The sequence below is a fragment of the Meriones unguiculatus genome, chromosome 2, assembly GCF_030254825.1.
Source record: "Meriones unguiculatus strain TT.TT164.6M chromosome 2, Bangor_MerUng_6.1, whole genome shotgun sequence".
Lineage (NCBI taxonomy): Eukaryota > Metazoa > Chordata > Mammalia > Rodentia > Muridae > Meriones > Meriones unguiculatus.
In genome coordinates, this window is record NC_083350.1 from 124,591,245 (window position 1) to 124,609,520 (window position 18,276).

An 18,276-nucleotide genomic window follows, 5' to 3' on the forward strand; every position below is an offset into this window, starting at 1 on the left:
GATGAGTGCTTTCACGATGCTGCACAACTCCATGGCAGATGGTGGAAGCTCAGAGGAGTGTGTGTGTGTGTGTGTGTGTGTGTGTGTGTGTGTTTGTGTGTGTGTGTGTGTATGTATGTGAGAGAGAAATGGAGAAGGGGAGGGAAGGAGAGAGAATGAGCATTGTGGGAGAGCATGCTGTTCTGGAAAGGGCACGTGAAAGGTTGAATATGCTTTTATAAAACGATCCATTCTCAAGATAAGAACCCATGAACCCACTCACACCAGAACACGGCAAAGCTCTTATGATTACGGCCACCTCTTACAGTCTCCACCTCTTGATAACGTTGTATCAGAGATTACATTTGTAGCATGTGAACCTTCAGGGACTCATTCACGTCGTAGCAGCTCCCACGTGGAAATTTGATTGCCTGGAGGAAATGCTGTATTAAAACAAGGGCCCTGACCTTCCTGCTTATGCCCTTTCCACCACCCTGAGAATAATCTTTCTTTCTCCCCTGCCAGGATTTTCGTACTGTCAGCAAACTTGACTCAGTGGTGACAGCGCCACGGAGGTTTCTATGATTAGTCAGGCCTGATTTCTACCCTCCTTTATTTACCCTGTACATTGTACTATGAGTGACAGGAATTGGCATGATGGCAACACTAGGGCAACTTTATCTAAATTTATTGGAAGTTTCTGCCCTTTTTCCTAGTTGTCATCTGTCCTTACAATATCCTATTTGCCATTGCCCCTCTTTCCTGGTTTGATATTTTATAAGGTCTAAGATTTATGACTGACCTCCAACCTCACCTCACCTCACCCACCGCACTCCACCCTAACCCTGCTATATTATCTGAATAACTGGACCACAATCTCCATAGTAATTAAGGTGCTAAATGACTCAAACTTCAAAATTCAACAGTTGACACTGGTGGACAGAATCTAGATCTGATAATCATCACATGATTTTGTTTTTAGAAGAGACTTTGTCAAAAGCCAGTTTTGTGAACAGAGTGACACTTTCTTTTTTTTTTAAGATTTAAAAAAAAATAGTCCTTGCATTTGCACTCACATTCTTTTTTTTTTAATTTTAATTTTTATATTAATCACAGTTTATTCACTTTGTATCCCAGCTGTAGCCCCCTTCCTCATTCCTTCCCAGCCCCACCCTACCTCCCTTATCTCCTCCCATGATATTCTCCAAGTCTACTGGTAGGGGAGGTCCTCCTCCCCTTCCATCTGACCCTAGCTTATCAGGTCTCATCAGGACTGGCTGCATTGTCCTCCTAGATAGCCTGGAGTGACACTTCCTTAAAGTATCCAATTTGAGCTTTTGTTTACATCCACCTTTCTGAAAATATGCCCATATCTGTGACACTGGTTCCAGATATCTTTCTAGAAAGAAATTTTATGGGTATGTTTATTTGGGCATTGCAGCATAAATATTAGAAAGTTAACAGTTCCTGAAGGGTTTTAAATACAGCAATGCGATTGATGTTTGGATACTGTTATGTTGTGTAGGTAATTCAACTGGCCTGTCCTTAGGGACCTTTAGGGTCCTGACAATGTCCTATGTCAGTACCTGTATCCTATAACATCATCTGGGCCAAGTACTTCAGGTCTCCCACTCTCTCTCTCTTTCTCTCTCTCTCTCTGCTCTCTCCTCTTCCTTTCTCTGTTGGGGCACCCCCACTTCCCCATGTCTTTCTCTCTCCTTCCCTCTCTCTCTCTCTCCATTTCCATCGTGCATAGTTTAAATAAATCATAACAAATAACATGCTCCTAGTTTCCCAGGGAGCCCCACGAAGAAGTCACTAATTGGACTTTCTGGGCACCTGGCTTGCAGGCCCACTCTCTTTTATCTCCAGTGTAAGATGCTATGACTATCAAGGGGAACGGGCCAGGACCTCTGCTCTTTTGGCATAAATAGTCAAATAGAGAGACACAGATAAATGAATGTAAGAGGGCAGAGGGGTCTGTGCAGATCGTGGGCATGGGCTGGGGAGATGCTGGCTTGGCCAGTAAAGTGCCTGTGGCGGAGGCACCGAGAGCTTTGTTTCTCCAGCATCTAAGGGAAGTGATAAGGCAGATCACAGACATCTGTAGTGGCAGTGCTGGGGTGGGCAGAGACTGGTTCCCGAAGCTCACAGTCCTACTGACCAGTGGAGAACTAATCCTAAATTTGACCTGTTACCAAATATTACTGCTAACAGTGCATCAGAAATAGATTTTTATAGTTACAGAGTAAAGCCATATATCAGTGAAAATTAGAAAGATTTGTTTTGTAGGATAGGACCCCGGTTACTTTTTATAATTGCATGTAATAAAGACTTGAAGGAATTATTTTTCAAACTCCTTTTAGGAGGCAAGGAAGGTCCTCTGAGAGGCAGGATATGGAAAGATCCAAGACCCAGGTTGTTTTCTCAAAGTAAGTTGTCTAAATAGTTCCCAGAATCCTGCATTTACCTGGTGAAGGTTAATCCCATTAGCACCACAAATAGATGAATGAGCTGCTTTCAGGAGCCCACAAGCACGTTCCCAAAGGAATTTTCTTTGTCAACTGCCTAGAACCCGAAACTGAGTTAGAGTGGAACTGTTGCTGTAGGTCATTTCTCAGAAGAAAGAAACCAGAGTCCACCTTAAAAACAAACTGGGCTATCAACCCTGGCTACTGAGTCATAAACTGAACACAGTGGGGGCAGTCAGTAGCATCTCTGGAGATTTTCTTTCTTTTTTCTTTTCCCTACAAAGAGGTAAAGAAAAACCCTGAATGGTTTTACCCTAACGTACAAGGCCACCTCCCCTTCAGTTCTTGAAAGAGACAGGTTTTTAAGGGAGCTCTTTTGGTATTCCTTTTGGAGAAAAACAAAACAACAACAAAACAAACAGGACACACAGTGTAAGAAAGAAAGCACGCATTAATGGTTGTTTCAGGATGCAAGATTGCTGTAACTTAAGCCTGGACGCTTTGCAGGTTTCCAGGTACCTACTGCTGCATTTGAAAGAAACTTTGTGCTCTTATCAAAACGTAATGCAAAATGAAGTAAGACACAAGGCCCATTTATCTGAGAGCCTGACAGCCTATTTCCGCATGGTTAGAATAGAGGGCAGCAGTGCCAGCCTCTCCACCTACTCTCTGGCTGTGCCATTCTCCACCTCTGCTCCGGCCACTCCCTTAACTTGATATCTGTTTACTCTAGAGGGAGCAGGCTTTGAGAACAGATCATAAATATCCTGGCCCAATGCCTTAGGAGCCATAACAAGGGAAAAGAACATACTCGCCTCAAGATAACGTCTGAGATATTTAAATGTGTGGGTTAATTTTTTATCCACTTCAATAACTGTTTTTTTTTCTTCTTCCGTCTACGTCTACTTCCCTGCTCTCTGTTTTTGCTCTGAAGCTGCAGGCACACGAATCTCTGCAGGCCAAATCCCCCAGAGCCTACTGCCGGACAGGCCCTTAGAGACTAGTTCATCGGTTGTACCTGGGTGGCTGTCCCTTCTCTGAAATGGCAGGTGTGAGTGGCTGTTTAAAATATACTATGTTTTTCTTCAACTTCTTGTTCTGGGTAAGTATTTTTCTTTTAATTATCAGTTTTGTACAAGAGAGAGGATCTTGAGATAAATATCATAACCAAGAACAGACTTATGCAGAGCTAGAGGATAAGGAGGAAAAGACATTTTCCATTTAAATGTTTAGATTTGTTTGTTTCTCTTTGGTTGTTTGGGGAACTGATAATAAGCCAATGACTCAAAAAAGTGTACTCAAGTTCTTAGAAGATAAACATTTCCCAAATGTTTTCATATTGTTACAAGACTAAACACAGAGGAAAATATCCCTTAATTGAAGGACAATTATTCTTAGTTATATGTCAATCAGTGTTCTCTGGCTTTAGGACTCTAAGGAAAACAGTTTGGTTCAGCATGGCTTCTGGTTCCCTCCCCTTCATATCTGGGTTTAAAACAGGTGACTGACGAGTGGCTGATGGGGAGATAAATAAATGAGAGGACCATTTTCAGAGCCCCCAGGAAAAATAACAGGTCTTGAACTACTCCAGGAGAAGCAGTAGGAATATTTAATCATAAGATTGAGCTTAACCAGTGACTACGTATTAGTATTTTGAAGTCAGTATTTTGATGTGTCATCAACTCTCTTTTTCAAACAACAGGGTTTGTATCTTGCAAATTATGCTTTGCGGAAGTCTGTTGATGTTGCCAAAATGAATACATTGAAAGTATCATTTAACACTGAAAAATGAGTATCATGATTTGAAGGGGTGGGTTGGGATGTTGGGGAAATAGACTTACCGCTGTACGTATATGGGATAACTGAAATCTGTCCACAAGTAAAGCAATGGATATATTCCAGGGTGCTTTTTCTAGACTGAAAAGTAGCTATGCATTATTAAGAATGAGGAGCTCTGGTTTTGTGTCTTAACCTTTTGGCCTTTAATAGAGAGATGGCTGGTATCAGTTCAATAATTTTTTTCTTCTCTTCTTGTCTTTGTGTAACGAGCTAAATAGAGAGATGGACAGGGCATTGGGGTGAAAGCAAAGCTCCAATCTCATAAACTTCTATTTCATTAAAATAATGATAATTTAAACAAACTAATGTAACTTTATGGTCTGAAATGACTTCCCACTCAATGGCCCTAATAAATATAGGTGACATATAAGTGAACGAAATTAATTAAATAAGTATTTATTTATATAAATAAGCAAGAGAATTGAATATTTTGTCCTTTCTACTTTGTTATTTTTTTCCTAAAATGGGCTGATTCTGAAAATACTAGAAACTAGAAAAATATTTTGAAGCTCAGGAATACGTGCAAATTTTAAAAAGTAATCTAATATATGGCTTCTCTTGAATTATAAAAGTCATCAAGAGGAGAATATAAAGGAAGAAATGAATCTGTTCTCTGGCTTTTTAAAAATCTTTCCAACATTCACAAATAAAGACAAATTTGGAAAATTAACTCCATTACTCAGCCTCTGAAACCATGAAACCAATCTGTACATGTGTGTTCTCAGTTACTTGCCCAGGTAATTAGGAAGAAAATACTAGGATTATTATTCAACTATCAATATGTTAGCATATGTCTTGAAAGGAAATCACATTTACTAATGTATCTACAATAGCGTTCTCATACTTTAAAATTTTCATATGAATTTCTTGATCAGGGTTTAAATTTCCAATTGCTTCAAACACCTTATTTGAACTGTTATCCAGAAAAGGTCCACAGATTGGGTCAGTTGAAACAGTTTGTGCAGCAATTTTAATCTGTAGATTCTCCCTCAAACCTTATCATTTACCTCCATTTTTGAAATTTTGTGTAGTTTTTTTCTGTTGGTCTTATTGAAGTTTCTATAGTTTGAATTTTGCGTTTCACATACCCAAGGTGTACCTTACTATACTTTTCTGTCTTCTGTATTTCTGTAAGTTAGTAATGGCATCAGACTGCTTGACAGGATTTGGTCTTTTGTGAGGGAGAAACTACTATTACATAAATATTGCTATGGTCTTTCATCAGGATGCGTCACTGTTAGTGATGATTTTTCAGTTCATTCTTGGTTCATCAAAAGACTGAAATGACTACTAACCTACAGCTATCAGTATTTCTTCATATGTTAATTGAGGAGAAATTTGTTTGGTTTCCAGGGCGTCCAGTGTGTATGCACCTACAGAGGTATAGATACGTATATAAATATATGTGATGTTTTATCATCTATCTATCTATCTATCTATCTATCTATCTATCTATGGATGTTTTCATAAGGAAAACATATATATATATATATGTCTTCCTTATGAAATAAAAATACAGTTCAACACAATTTTTATCCTTATCGATATATAATTTATTCTGGCTTTTTGCCAAAAAGCACTTCAAGTTGGCTTCTGGTTCTTTTTGATATGATTATAATAATTCTTATCACTTTTTTATTAATAAGTGCTACAAGAGTCGTTTGTTCATTTTCTGGAAAGAGTTAGAACTACCTATATCTTTAAAAAATAGTAATCTCTTTATTTCTTTTACAGAATTGTAGCCGTTGTTTATGTTTCTATGATATATGTATGGAATCATATATTTGTGATAATTTAAACAAGCAAATATTAATAAATATTAACATAATAAATGACTAGGGTTTAAGATGTTAAAAAATGTGTCTGACAATACACAAGCCAGAAACGACCTTCAAATTAGGAAGAAATTAAAATACATCTTTATTGTATAAACAGAAAATGCAAAGGGAAGATGGAAATTGTGAATTCATTGTCTAATTCACAAACAGGAATTTGCAATAGATCCAAATTTTAACCGAAAACAAAACATAAAGATAATCCAGGAAAGGAATATATATATATAATGGGTTTAAGATAAAGTTCAAGGTCAGTTGCAGCTGTCTTCAATGCGCACCTTTTTATTCCCAGACACTGTCCCAGCTTTCCTGGGGAACTCTGATTACTTTATGGTTGCAATCTAGTCTTCTCTGGGCTCACACCTGAAATCTTTCTGATATTACAGATTTCAGTTAGATTAACTTCCTTCATGGATTTGACTCATCGTCATGTGTGGTGGGACCTGCAATCTCTGTGTAAGGGACGGAGAGTCTTGGTGAGAACAATAGTTGGAAAGGCCAATGAAAGCTTCTTAGCCATATGTCACATCAGCATTTTAAATAAAAATCTAGGCATCTGGAGCTGGTCCTGAGGCAAGGGGACATTCTTATTTTCCCTTTCCTGTCTCCCCTCAGTCCAGAGCTCTCAGTTGGAAAGTTATGATCCTTCATAGAAAATTAGCAATTTGTCACATTCTTAATGTTTACTTACGCAAAAATTTTAGTGTTCCCATTGATGTGGTTTTCTTGTAGATGTCCATGGCCTTGTGTGTTTAAAATGCAGTCTTTCTGGTTCTGACTTGTGAAACTTGGCTTTGGTAAAGTCGGGCCAGATGTTGAAATATCTCTGAGATATGCATGTGGTCATTTGATCTGAACATCCTGGTTTCCCTTCAGGACGAGCTTGATATGCCACACAAGTATGTGGTGGTTTGCATTTGACAGAATTGCTCTTGGGAGAAAAACACATGCATTGAAAATCACTCCTAATCATGATGGAGATTGCTGCAAATGGGAGAATTGGAGGTATTGTCAATAAGAGAAACATTGCAGATACAAAACCTATCTCCCTGACTATTATGTCAAACAGAGGAAATGCCCAAATTTTCTGACACCCGTCTTAGAGAGGACAGGCCTTGGAGTATCAAAGAAACTGTTTCCTGGGTTTCTGGGTAAGCATAGAGTATGGGACTTCTGTAGGAAGATGCAGGATAAATTCTAGACTCAGAGCATCGTGTGGCCAACAGGTCTCATGTCAAAAAGCACAGTGACACATTACTAGTTTTCAGAAAGGGTTTAAGCTGGAAGGCCAGACATTTGCCCCTGAAATGATAAATGCATAAGGAAGGGAGTTTGAAGTGTTCAGAAAGTAGTCAGAACATGAAGCAAATCCAGGAACCAGTGACTCAATGTTCATTGTCTTTTCTACAGTGGATGTGCTCAGCTTCATTAAGAGCTTGGATGCAAAGCAGACATTGAGATAAGGGTACATCACAAATGACAGGACACAATTATATTTTATCCTGTCAGCTGATGAAAAGACGCACAATAAACAGCTGAGCGGGACTGAAACTTATGAACTTTGTTAATACAGTAGCTGCTTTTCACTGCGCAACTAACGCTATTCAGTTGAACTGTGGCAACAGTGTTGATATAAATGCCTAGTTGTCATGAGCTTAGGTAGAACAGGTGCTATTTCTTCACCAGCTGTCTTTCCATGGAGGAAATAGCTTCTTTGTACTTTACAGTTTGTCCTCTCCACAAATTATGACCATAGCTCTGTCCACCTCTTTGGATCATTGTGATGATTAAGTATGTTAATGTGCATAAGAGACTCAAAATAACAATAAGCCCCGATAAAAAATGGCATTTCAGTCAACATTTTATAGGCATTTTAATGAAAAAAGATAGGAAGCTATTCATATCCCAATGAGTAAATTTTTATGTTGGATTTTGGAACAAAAGAGGAACTAAGACAGAAAGAATTTATGATAAGGCAAGAATTCTTTTCATCACAGTTAAACAAATTTGAAGAAAATGTGGGTTCACACCAGTTGCGATCCAGATCCTGAATCTTGCCCCCTCTTGCTTTGTGTGCTGACATGCTCATTGGCTACTCTGTGCTCCACTTTGTGCATGCATCAAATGCACTTAGGAGGATTGACTGTAAAGGTTAACTAAGATACTTTATGACAACTTATAAGCAAGGATTTGTATGCAGTAATTTAATTGATATTATTTTTATTCCAATGATGGCTCATATTGCTTCTTAATAGAAAAACTCACCCCTCAAATGATACCCATATATATATATATATATATATATATATATATATATATATATGATACCCCCAATGATGTGGGCCACCAGTCTGCATAGAGGAGACCCCAGATATCCCCACACAAATGGCTTCAAGCCTGTTGTGTTGATTATACAGACTCTTTCCACTAATGACCATTGGGAACTATTGTAAGCTGAGCTTGGGTTTCTAGGTACCCACGTACATGTCTGTCAAGTCCTGCAGAACTCAAATCAAAAGATAGTTCCTTATGATGTCTTGCTATTTTCTTCCTGATATTTTGTTGATTTCAGCATATTTTTTTGTCTTCATTAGCTTGGACTTCTATAAGAAATTACCATGGATTGGTAGTTGAAACAAAATTAACTTCTTACAGTTCTGAAAGCCGGAAGCTCTAAGATTGATGTGCTGCCAGCAGGGTATCTGGGCAAGGGTCTTCTGCCTTCTTCCTATGTTCTTACAGGGTCCTTCCCAGGCATTAATTAATGGGCAGAGAAAGATTTCTCTTCAAAGGTCCAGAATTTTACTGGATTAGGAGTCTACTTTGAAGACTTCATTCAACCTAAATTTTCTTCTAAAAATCTTATTTCTTAATATAGGCATTGAAACAGTGTGTGAGAGTAGGGAGATACTGATCAGACCATTGCTTGTCCATATGCAAACACCAAAATTGCCTCTCTTCTCAGAATACTGATTCAGACCAGCTACATCTTAACTGTAAAAATCAAAGATGTCAAATTAGAACTGGGTAAAAAGCACAATGTCTCTCCTGAAAGTGAGACCAGAATAAAGATGGAGCAGTTAGTTATACATGCCCATGCCTAGAGCCAACTAATTAATTCCTTTCTTTTCACAGTCTTACAGCTAAAAATATCCACATCTAAGTATATCTTAATAACTTAACAAATCTTTAGACTTAAAGGAAAGGCATGGGGATGGCCTCATGAACTCACTATGTTGGTCTGCCTAAAAGCAATAAGAATGAACTGCTCTGTACTTAGTCAACTTGACAGAAGACACATCTACTTTTAAGATCAGCGGTAGCATTTATGAAGGTTCTAATGATATTAAGCTTGTTATCCTCACATATGAGCTGATCCAATGAGATGAGAAAGTTTTAAACAATATATTTTCATTTTAAAACTAAAATATTAGAAAAGAGAGGTAGCAGTGGGAATGGACATGATATTTTAGCCAATTTCAATATCTGCAGAAGGGTTTGTCTAATTGTGAAGACTGAAATTAGACAAACTATTCTTGACTTTTGAAATAATGAAATACTCTTTCTTTTCAATGTTTTTGTTACAGATAATGTTCAGTGGCTGAGAAAACCTAATATTGTTTGAGGGTCAAATAAATAAGATATACATTTAAGATATAAGTATTATAAGTACTTCAAAAAAGTGAAATAAATAGAAATACAAAATGAAATAAAGGTTTAAAGAATATCACATTCTTACTCCAAGTTTTCTTTATTATTCTTATCTTATTTTTTGAGGGGGCTACAGCTGGGATACAAAGTGAATAAATTAAAATTAAAAAAAGAAACAAACAACTTTCTCTTTGACAGTATGATAAATTCTATATAAATAATAGTTACTAGGTTAGTTGACATTACTTGCGGTTAAAGTTAAAAGCCAGAGTAGCTATCAAGGTGATCAGTGTAAGGGTGTGAGGAATTTAAGATCAGGACAGGGGAGGCAATATGGAGAGCGATAAATAGCACGTAAGGCCTTTTGAAAGCCATATGAAAACCTGCTACTGTAGAAGCCTCCTAAAGTCTACACACATCTGAAAGAAATTTAGGTGGAGTTACCGTATAATGGGAGAAGCTAGTATTCCAACTACACCTCAAACGCTAAAATGAAACTCCCAGTGCCAGGACTGAGTTACATATTTTTGAATTGTTGGCCAGAAGGGTCCCATACACTCCCCCAAACATTGCAGGCAATTGCTAATGCTGTTAGCTACCCTCTGCAGCTTGATGGTAACACCTTACTGCTTAAGACATCACACACTCATGTTATCACACATAGAGAAATCCGGCTGGTACCCAGGGAAAGCCCCATTCCTACTGCCTAAGTGTTATACAGGCTACTCAAGGAGAAGAGCAATCATCAGTTTCTCCCAGCTATGACCGCTGAGAGCTATAACAACAACCTGCCTGCAAAATACACCCACTGGCACATGAGTGGCACGAACGACATCAGAGTAACCAACCACTGTTTGATGGCTTCCATGAGACAGAACCCATTCCTGATACCCTTAAAGAGGCCAGGGACCTGAGACTAGATAGGTCATGCGGCCCCAAAGGAAAACCTATTGTTATTATTTTATTGCTAAATGAACATAGTGATAAAATGACTCCTGATGACGTATTACTACACTCAGATCAGCGCACCCCTCAACCCTCATCAGAGAAGGTTTCTCATGCAGTAGATACATATATGAACTCACAGAGATGGTGAAAGCATGTTTGAGATCTGTACCAACTCAAGGGAGACAAAAATCCCAGCACAAAAAATGAACACAAACTCCCAGCCCTAGCCAAGGAGCTATTCGTAATTGATAGCAGCTGGGAGAGTGAAAATCAGTTTTCTTCAATGGAGTGATGCTGGGCATAGCAACCATACTCCAGGCAGACTGGCTACTCATGGGCAGTTGGCCAACTCAAATCAGACTCCATGCTTTTTAGTGGATTTTTATTTTGTTTTATTTTCAATAGAGAGAAAATATGAAATTGGGTGGGAAGAGAGATAGGATAGCTTGGGAGTTTGGAGAGAAAAAATAATAAAATAAAAATATTCTGTAAGAAATTACGAGGGGGGGGCTACAGCTGGTATACAAAGTGAATAAATTGTAATAAGTGAATAGATAAGTTAAAAACTACTTAAATGGTGCATATACTAGTATTGTCTGTTTAAGTAAATAAAAGATATCATCATCTATGCTACAAAAAGAGTAAAATTTAAAAAATATGATCACTACAAATATATTTGCAAAGGGAGAAGAAAAAAACCCAGAAAATCAGTTCATAAGCAAGAAAACTGTGATTATTACAAAATCACTATCAGAAAGTCTTATTATTATTTGGCATTAATTCTCAGTTTCTGACTTGCTAACTAGTAACCGCTTTCATGGGCCCTTATCTTCATTTGTAAATATTAGCTTTATTGGAAACAAGGGACAAAAAGGCTTGCAACTCTAAACTTCTATTAATTTATGTTGTATAACATCTATGCATGCCTGTGTGTAAGATAGTCAACTGCAGAGGCTATTGGCTAGTAGACAAAGAATTTTTTTTTTTAAATTGTGTTAGGATAATTGGGGCAATTTTTGTAGGAGTTAAAGCATGGAGGAAGGATTGATTGGTTAGGAGTTGGCCTGGATTTCAACCTTGTGAATGTAATCTATCAGGATACAGTTACTTTATCTTAACAAACAGTTTGGACTTAGAAGACTCTTGAGGTCTTTTAGGCAGCAGAGATTCCACGTCTCCTCAGCTGCTCAGTGCACTGCCTTTAAAAAACATTTTTTTTTTTGTTTTAAATAATCCCCTTGACCTGATTTCTACTGAAAACTTAGTGAGAAAGCATTAACGGTTCTGCTGAAGGGTTGCACGCATATGGTTCAACCATGTATGCATGAAAGCAATGACACTCCAAGGTCACTGGATTTGGGAGACCTCAGAAATTTCTTTGTAAGAGAATGGAAAGGTCAGAAACATTTAGAAAGTCCTCTAACACCTACTATGTCTGGTATGTTACTGGAGCTGCTCTCAGTGTATCTATGGAATAATGCATCTTTGATTTTCTGAGGCTGTTAGTATATCTCTTCCTTTTTTAACCTTGAGAGACAAGAGTTTTCCTGACACTAAGGTAAAATGTGCTTCAGATTTTATGTGTTGGCCATGATCCAAATTAAATAATCTGGAAAAGCCATTAAGGGGATTTAAGACTTCAAATACTGTTCTTCATTGTTTCTTTTCTCTGGGTAGCCTTATTACCTGAAATAACATATTTTTTAAAAAAGTTTATTTGCATTAAAAATATTAATTGATATATAGTATCATTGCTTAGTTTGACATTTTGTCATATGTTGTACTATTGTCTGTCTTTGCAAACTTTTATCTTCTTCAGAAATACTGAATACATATTGGATGATTAGTAAGTTATGATGACTGGAGTCCAAGAGTCTAATTCAGGGGTACATTTAAGGCTATCTTATCTTTAAACCATAAGAAAAAAAACTGACATGACTGGAATTAGATAATGGGAAATGTCTTTTTTCTCCTAGCAAAAGTTTCTTCTTGGCTTAACACTATGAATGGGCTGCTATTCTTGTCATTCTTATACACTGTAATGGTCTGGTTATCCATGAACTGTCGCAGCAGCCAGATAAATGGAGTTTATGGAATTAGCATTTCACTTCTCTCACTTATCTTTGTATTCTAACATTTTGTTTTCCTTGTCTACAGGTATGTGGTACAGTGATTCTGGCACTAGCGATATGGATAAGAGTCAGCAAGGATGGTAAAGAGGTAAATATGGATACACGAAGCAACTTTATCTCCATAATGAAAAGCAATGACAAATAGTAATTGTTCTATAACATTTTTCTTATAATGCCTCAGTTATCACTTGTGACGTTATGTTGGTTTATAATTTAGGCAATCAAAATGCTTATTATGTGCCTTGCATGGAGCAGTCCTGGAGAGCTGAGAGGAGTGTGCTGTTGTTACAGAAACATCCATGTGACTTAAAGGAAAGCTATTTTCCTGGCATGGATAGAAATCTAAGGTTCCAAGCTACACAAAATGCTAAGAGTTGGTCAATCCGATTGGACTAGTCAATCACTTGTCCAAGGGACCAGTCCTCAGGAAGGCCGATTGATCTATCTTAAGCCATTTAAAAAACACAGAAGGAATTATATCCTTAATGAGATAATGAATTTTGCCATCCCAGAGTCCCAGCCCTCTATGTAGTCAATAACAGAGCACACACATACAACTGGGTTGAGCCTGCCTGCTTTTCTGAGTCCTTCATCTGCCTGGTGCTGACATGAGGCTCGCTCTACCACCATCCCACCCAGCCTGTTTTTCCATATGGCTGTTCGTCTGATCTCTATGGCTGAACAGGCATGCCAGCCCAGAGCGAATAGCATGGTGGCTCTCATTCTCTTAACTATCTTCCTCATCCAGGAATCTGACAAGATTTATAGCTCATCTGCCCTGGAGTTTTTCTTTCAAGCTCAAATAAAATTTTCCTTAAGCTTTCTTCTGAGCCCATTCTTAAATTCTTTTTTTCAATGAGACTAAGAACACTGAGCAATGACCCCAATTTCCCTAATAACATGTGTCGCCCCTGGTAGGGCTCTTTCCCAAGTTCTAGTATCATTAGTCTCAAGCTAGAAAGACTTCAACAGAAGGAGATGTAGGAAGGGGTCTAGGCAAAATCTTGCCTTCCTCCACTACTACAGGCCAGGCTGGCCAACAGCTTGGAGACACAGAAGATCTTTCCTCTCCACCAAGATCAACTTCTATATTACATTCTGATTATCACGTAGCTCATCCCAGGGTGCTTGGTCCAAACTGAAAGATGAAATGTCTTCTTGGAGAAGAACATGACTCTAGGTTTCAAGGGCAGCACAGTTCAAGGATAGTCGGTATTTACCTCTTGCAACTGGAATTTGAGGCAACCATGTCAAGTAGAGGCTGCCACTCACGCTAGAGTGACTCAGGTAGTGTTCAGCTTCTTGACTGTACAGATGGTTAACAAGACCCATTTCCCCACACTACAAGACTTTTCATCCCAGGGACAAAGCTCTTAGCAGGATGTCCCCAGGTTTGGATGTTTAGGTTATAGGCACAATTCCAGCCCTTTGGACTCAACAGATTCTTTGTCTATTCCATGCTGAAGTGTCACAAATCTGCAAGAAGGGAGAAAGCGCGAGTGTGTGGGGAGGTCATTGTTCGAGATTTACCCAAAATAACACCAGGCTGGCTCCATTTCTTGTCTCTCTTATTTTCATTCTCTGTTTTCCTCTCAGTTCAAAGAGTACCCTGTCACCCCACTTTACTGTTCCTAGCTCCTGCAGAGCAGCTTTCTCACCCTCGGTTGTGAGGGCAGGCTCCTGTCAGGGTCAAATTGTCTACTGTTAGAACCTTTTCAAAGGTTTTGCTCCAGTGGTTTTCCTCCCTTAAGAAGAATTTTGATTCCTATAGAATATTATAAAGATAATATTAAGCTAGAAGTGAAGATAATGTTTTAAAATTATTTAGATTTTATTATAGTAGAACTAAATGCCTTGGGACACAGCTTGGTTGAGAAGAAGTATTAAAAGTAAACTGACGGCTGGGCTGCTTTGTTTTCTTTCTAATATGGACAGATTTTCCAGAAATATTCTCTCTCTCTCTCTCTCTCTCTCTCTCTCTCTCTCTCTCTTCCTCCCTCCCTCCTCCTCTTCTTTCTTTCCCTCTCTTTCTCTAGCTCTGCCTTTTATGACTTTCTTCTGTCCCAAAAGAGTTCAGCGAATTCCAGAGGCAGTTAGCTACTTCCTTATTCTGTACTTCACCAGATGAATGAACTGGGAGCGGCTGGATGAAGCAGGTAGTCTTGCCTCCCAGTTCATGAGAATTCCATCTGTTATTTATGCCGATAAATGTGGCTCTAAGTTCCTGATGGCCCCGGAATCTGGGGTTTGAGAGGAGGGTTTGTATATAATCTGTCTGACATTAAGGTTCATAATTAAAAACAAAAATTAACAACCATCCCTTTAAGAGTACTCCTCTAGATTATGTTTTAAAAGTGCTTTTAAAAATGTGTACACAGCCTGAGTTTTATATCATTATTTGATTTCTGGTCAACATTTTCTTTCTCCCAGTGTTTCTGTTAAGCAACTTGGTGTTTAGTCTGTTAGGAAGCACACATTGAACATATTAAAAGAGAGCTGTTGTCCTTGAGAGAAAGTGACTCCACATCTGGGAATGAAATGGACTGGAGGGGTGAGACAGCACTGTTAGCTACATTTAGACCCTTGTGCTGTCAGCCTCCTACCAGAACAAGACTCAATACCAGGACAACGTCAACCAGCCTGGCTTATGTGAGCTCAGCTTGATTTGTGTTCATCTGCAGTGAGCGGCAAAGAATCAACACTGAGTGAAGAGCTGAATTTTATTACTGGGAAAATATAATTAGTAGTTTTACAAGGGCCAACATGAGCACAAACACATAAAAGAGTGACAGGGAGGTGACATCTCTTTCTGCTAACGTGCCTTGGAAAGATTGTTTGTAAGGATAAACTCAGTAGCTCCCAAGGCCAAAAACATGGGCACCACCCTTGTTTCAGGACATCTCTGCTAATCTAAAGAAGGTCCTAACATCCTCATCTTTCAGACTCACCAGCCCCTTTGTGTGTTTCTTAAGAAACACACAAACTCTGTTTATCCAGGACAACTTTGGCAACCTTGCTCAGTTTCTGGCTGCCACAAACACCTAGCTCAGATTTCTAGTTCACTCTTCAGTAAGAATAGGTGTTTGTTGGGCTGAACTTGCAGTAGTGACTGCTGGGGGGTCAGCAGGCAGCTTTCTTTTTGTCTGGTCCATGGCACTGGGTGGCCCAGGTGGGTCACCGTCACCATGGGTCCTACTACTGCCTGCACAGATGTCAGTACTTAAACTCCCTGTGAAGATAGCCCATCTCCCGGCTTTCTCTACTGAGTCCTAACAACCTTGCTGCTGTGTTTAGATATCACAGCATGTCCTGATGATCATACAGAGCTGCCTTCCCAAAGCTCTTTCTCTGGCTTATCTGTTTTGTCTCTGATGTTGTGCCTGCTTGTTAACAACAATGATTTCTCTGGCTTTAATAATTTCATAATCCTTTAAAATATATTTTATTAATTCTTTGCGAATCTCATACATTTATGCAAGTTATTTTCATTGTATTCATCACCCAATCCTCCCTTGATTTCAGATCCACCCAGTCTACTTCCCACCTTATCCAAATTTGTTTTTTTTAATATTTGTTCCTGTTGTAATAAGCCACCAAGTCCAATTTGCGCTGCCCATATACTCATGGATGAGGGCATCCACGAGAGCAGTGTGGTCTCTCTACCAGAAGCCACAACCTCAAAGGAAACTAATTCTCCCTCTTGAGATGTCTGGCTCTCATCTTAACAACAAAACAAACAAAAATCTCTCCCCAAAATATAAAAAAGGACATAAGCAAGCTTTAAATTTGTAAATGTAAGCATTATGTGTCAACAAATACTTTTACAGACAGAGGAGGCTTTAGAAATCACAGAACTGGCCTATTTCCCTTTGACAAACCAAAAATGGCCCCAAAGGCTCAGGTTAGCCTGCTGTCCTAGGGTTACAAACTTATAACATATTGGGACCTCATGTAGGATATTTGTATTTAGGCCTTCATAATATTGATATACTCTTTCATACCGACTGTTGAGTAAATGTTTCTTATAGGGTGTGAATGGATTAAAAAAGCCCTCAAAACAGAAGGATCACTAGTCGTTCACTTACTTTTTTGCATTGCTTGTTAAAGGAGGTAGCCTGTGAGTGGCCTGGTAAATTAGAGAAGGCAGAGTCTTGAGTACCTTCCTGTAGAGGCAGCCTAGTACACAGGTTCCAGGGATCATAGGGACTGTATACAGCACACATACGGAATGATAGCACAGAATCTCCACCTTTAATTGTGACTGACCAGTGCTCATGCCTGCAGTAGGACAAGCAGTATATGGTTGGGGTGCTGTGAGGTTAATGGGCAGGAGCACACTTGTGTTTCATGCAGAACTGAATTATACCAGATGGGTAGCCCACCTGCCATAAGCAGATGTTTTCCTCAGTATCCCATCATCTGACAGTCAGGTCAAATTAAAGTGTCTGGGCTAAGTCCTTCTGAGAATGAGAAGATAAGGGTTGATATGAATGACTCTGACATTCATTCATGTAACCAGCAGCGACTTGAAGATTCTGGGATGTTTTCAGGTCAAAATAATTAGAACAAAGGCTTCATAATGATACTCTAGGTATAAAATATACAACGTGTAAACCAAAGATCCCATCGAAAGGACCAAATGCACCTTTCCTTCAAAGGCCATTATAGTTCATCCATTCAACATCTACCATTTCATTCTAGGACAACGCAAGGCTGGAAATACAGCTCAGGAAGGTAGCCTTTCATTGGATATGAGTTCTTCTGGGCAGAGATTTTCACTGGTTTAGATCACAAAAGCTCCTCTGGGTCTCAGGGCAGGACCTGGCACCCAGTGGGTACCTGCGGGGTATTTGGAAAATAAGAAACATAAATATGAAAAAAAATAATCCATGCACCAATCTGGTCTTTGTTTCTAGATCGTCACTTCTGGAAGCGCTGGCACAAACCCTTTTGTTGCCGTGAATATCTTGATTGCAGTTGGAGCCATCATCATGGTTCTGGGTTTCTTGGGATGCTGTGGAGCTGTGAAAGAAAGCCGCTGCATGCTTCTCTTGGTGAGTTCTAGACCAACCCAAATACCCACCCTTCAGGCCTCAACAGTTATCTGTCCTTGTGATCTGTCAAAAGACTTGCCAAGCTTGATGAACCCCTAATTTCTTTTAGAGGATTTGATTATGGAGGATGCGATGGCATAGGTTTTGAATTCCATCAGCTTAAATCTTAGTTTACTCTGCACTTTAGAGTCTAAAAGAAGACACATTTTAATCAGTCATGCCTTCACTATTCCATACTTCAGTGTGCCAGACACAGGAAAACTTAAGACAGAACCCATTGGGGGAAGAATAATAAGTAAAAACTACAGTGAGGGCAGCTGAAGAGAAGGGTAAGGGTGGGGAAGAAACTCTCAAGCCAGAGGTAGAA

General features: G+C 39.0%; 1 protein-coding gene across 1 annotated transcript in view; it reads left to right on the forward strand.

The window, feature by feature from the left end:
• The first annotated feature begins 3,171 nt into the window (after positions 1-3,171).
• Tspan8 (tetraspanin 8) overlaps positions 3,172-18,276 on the forward strand; it is a 33,818-nt gene continuing 18,713 nt past the window's right edge. The window contains exons 1-3 of the mRNA XM_021659187.2: positions 3,172-3,552; positions 12,881-12,943; positions 17,772-17,909. Coding sequence (XP_021514862.1) covers positions 3,493-3,552; positions 12,881-12,943; positions 17,772-17,909 — 261 coding nt within the window. The 5' untranslated portion in view covers positions 3,172-3,492. The remainder of the gene's footprint in view (positions 3,553-12,880; positions 12,944-17,771; positions 17,910-18,276) is intronic.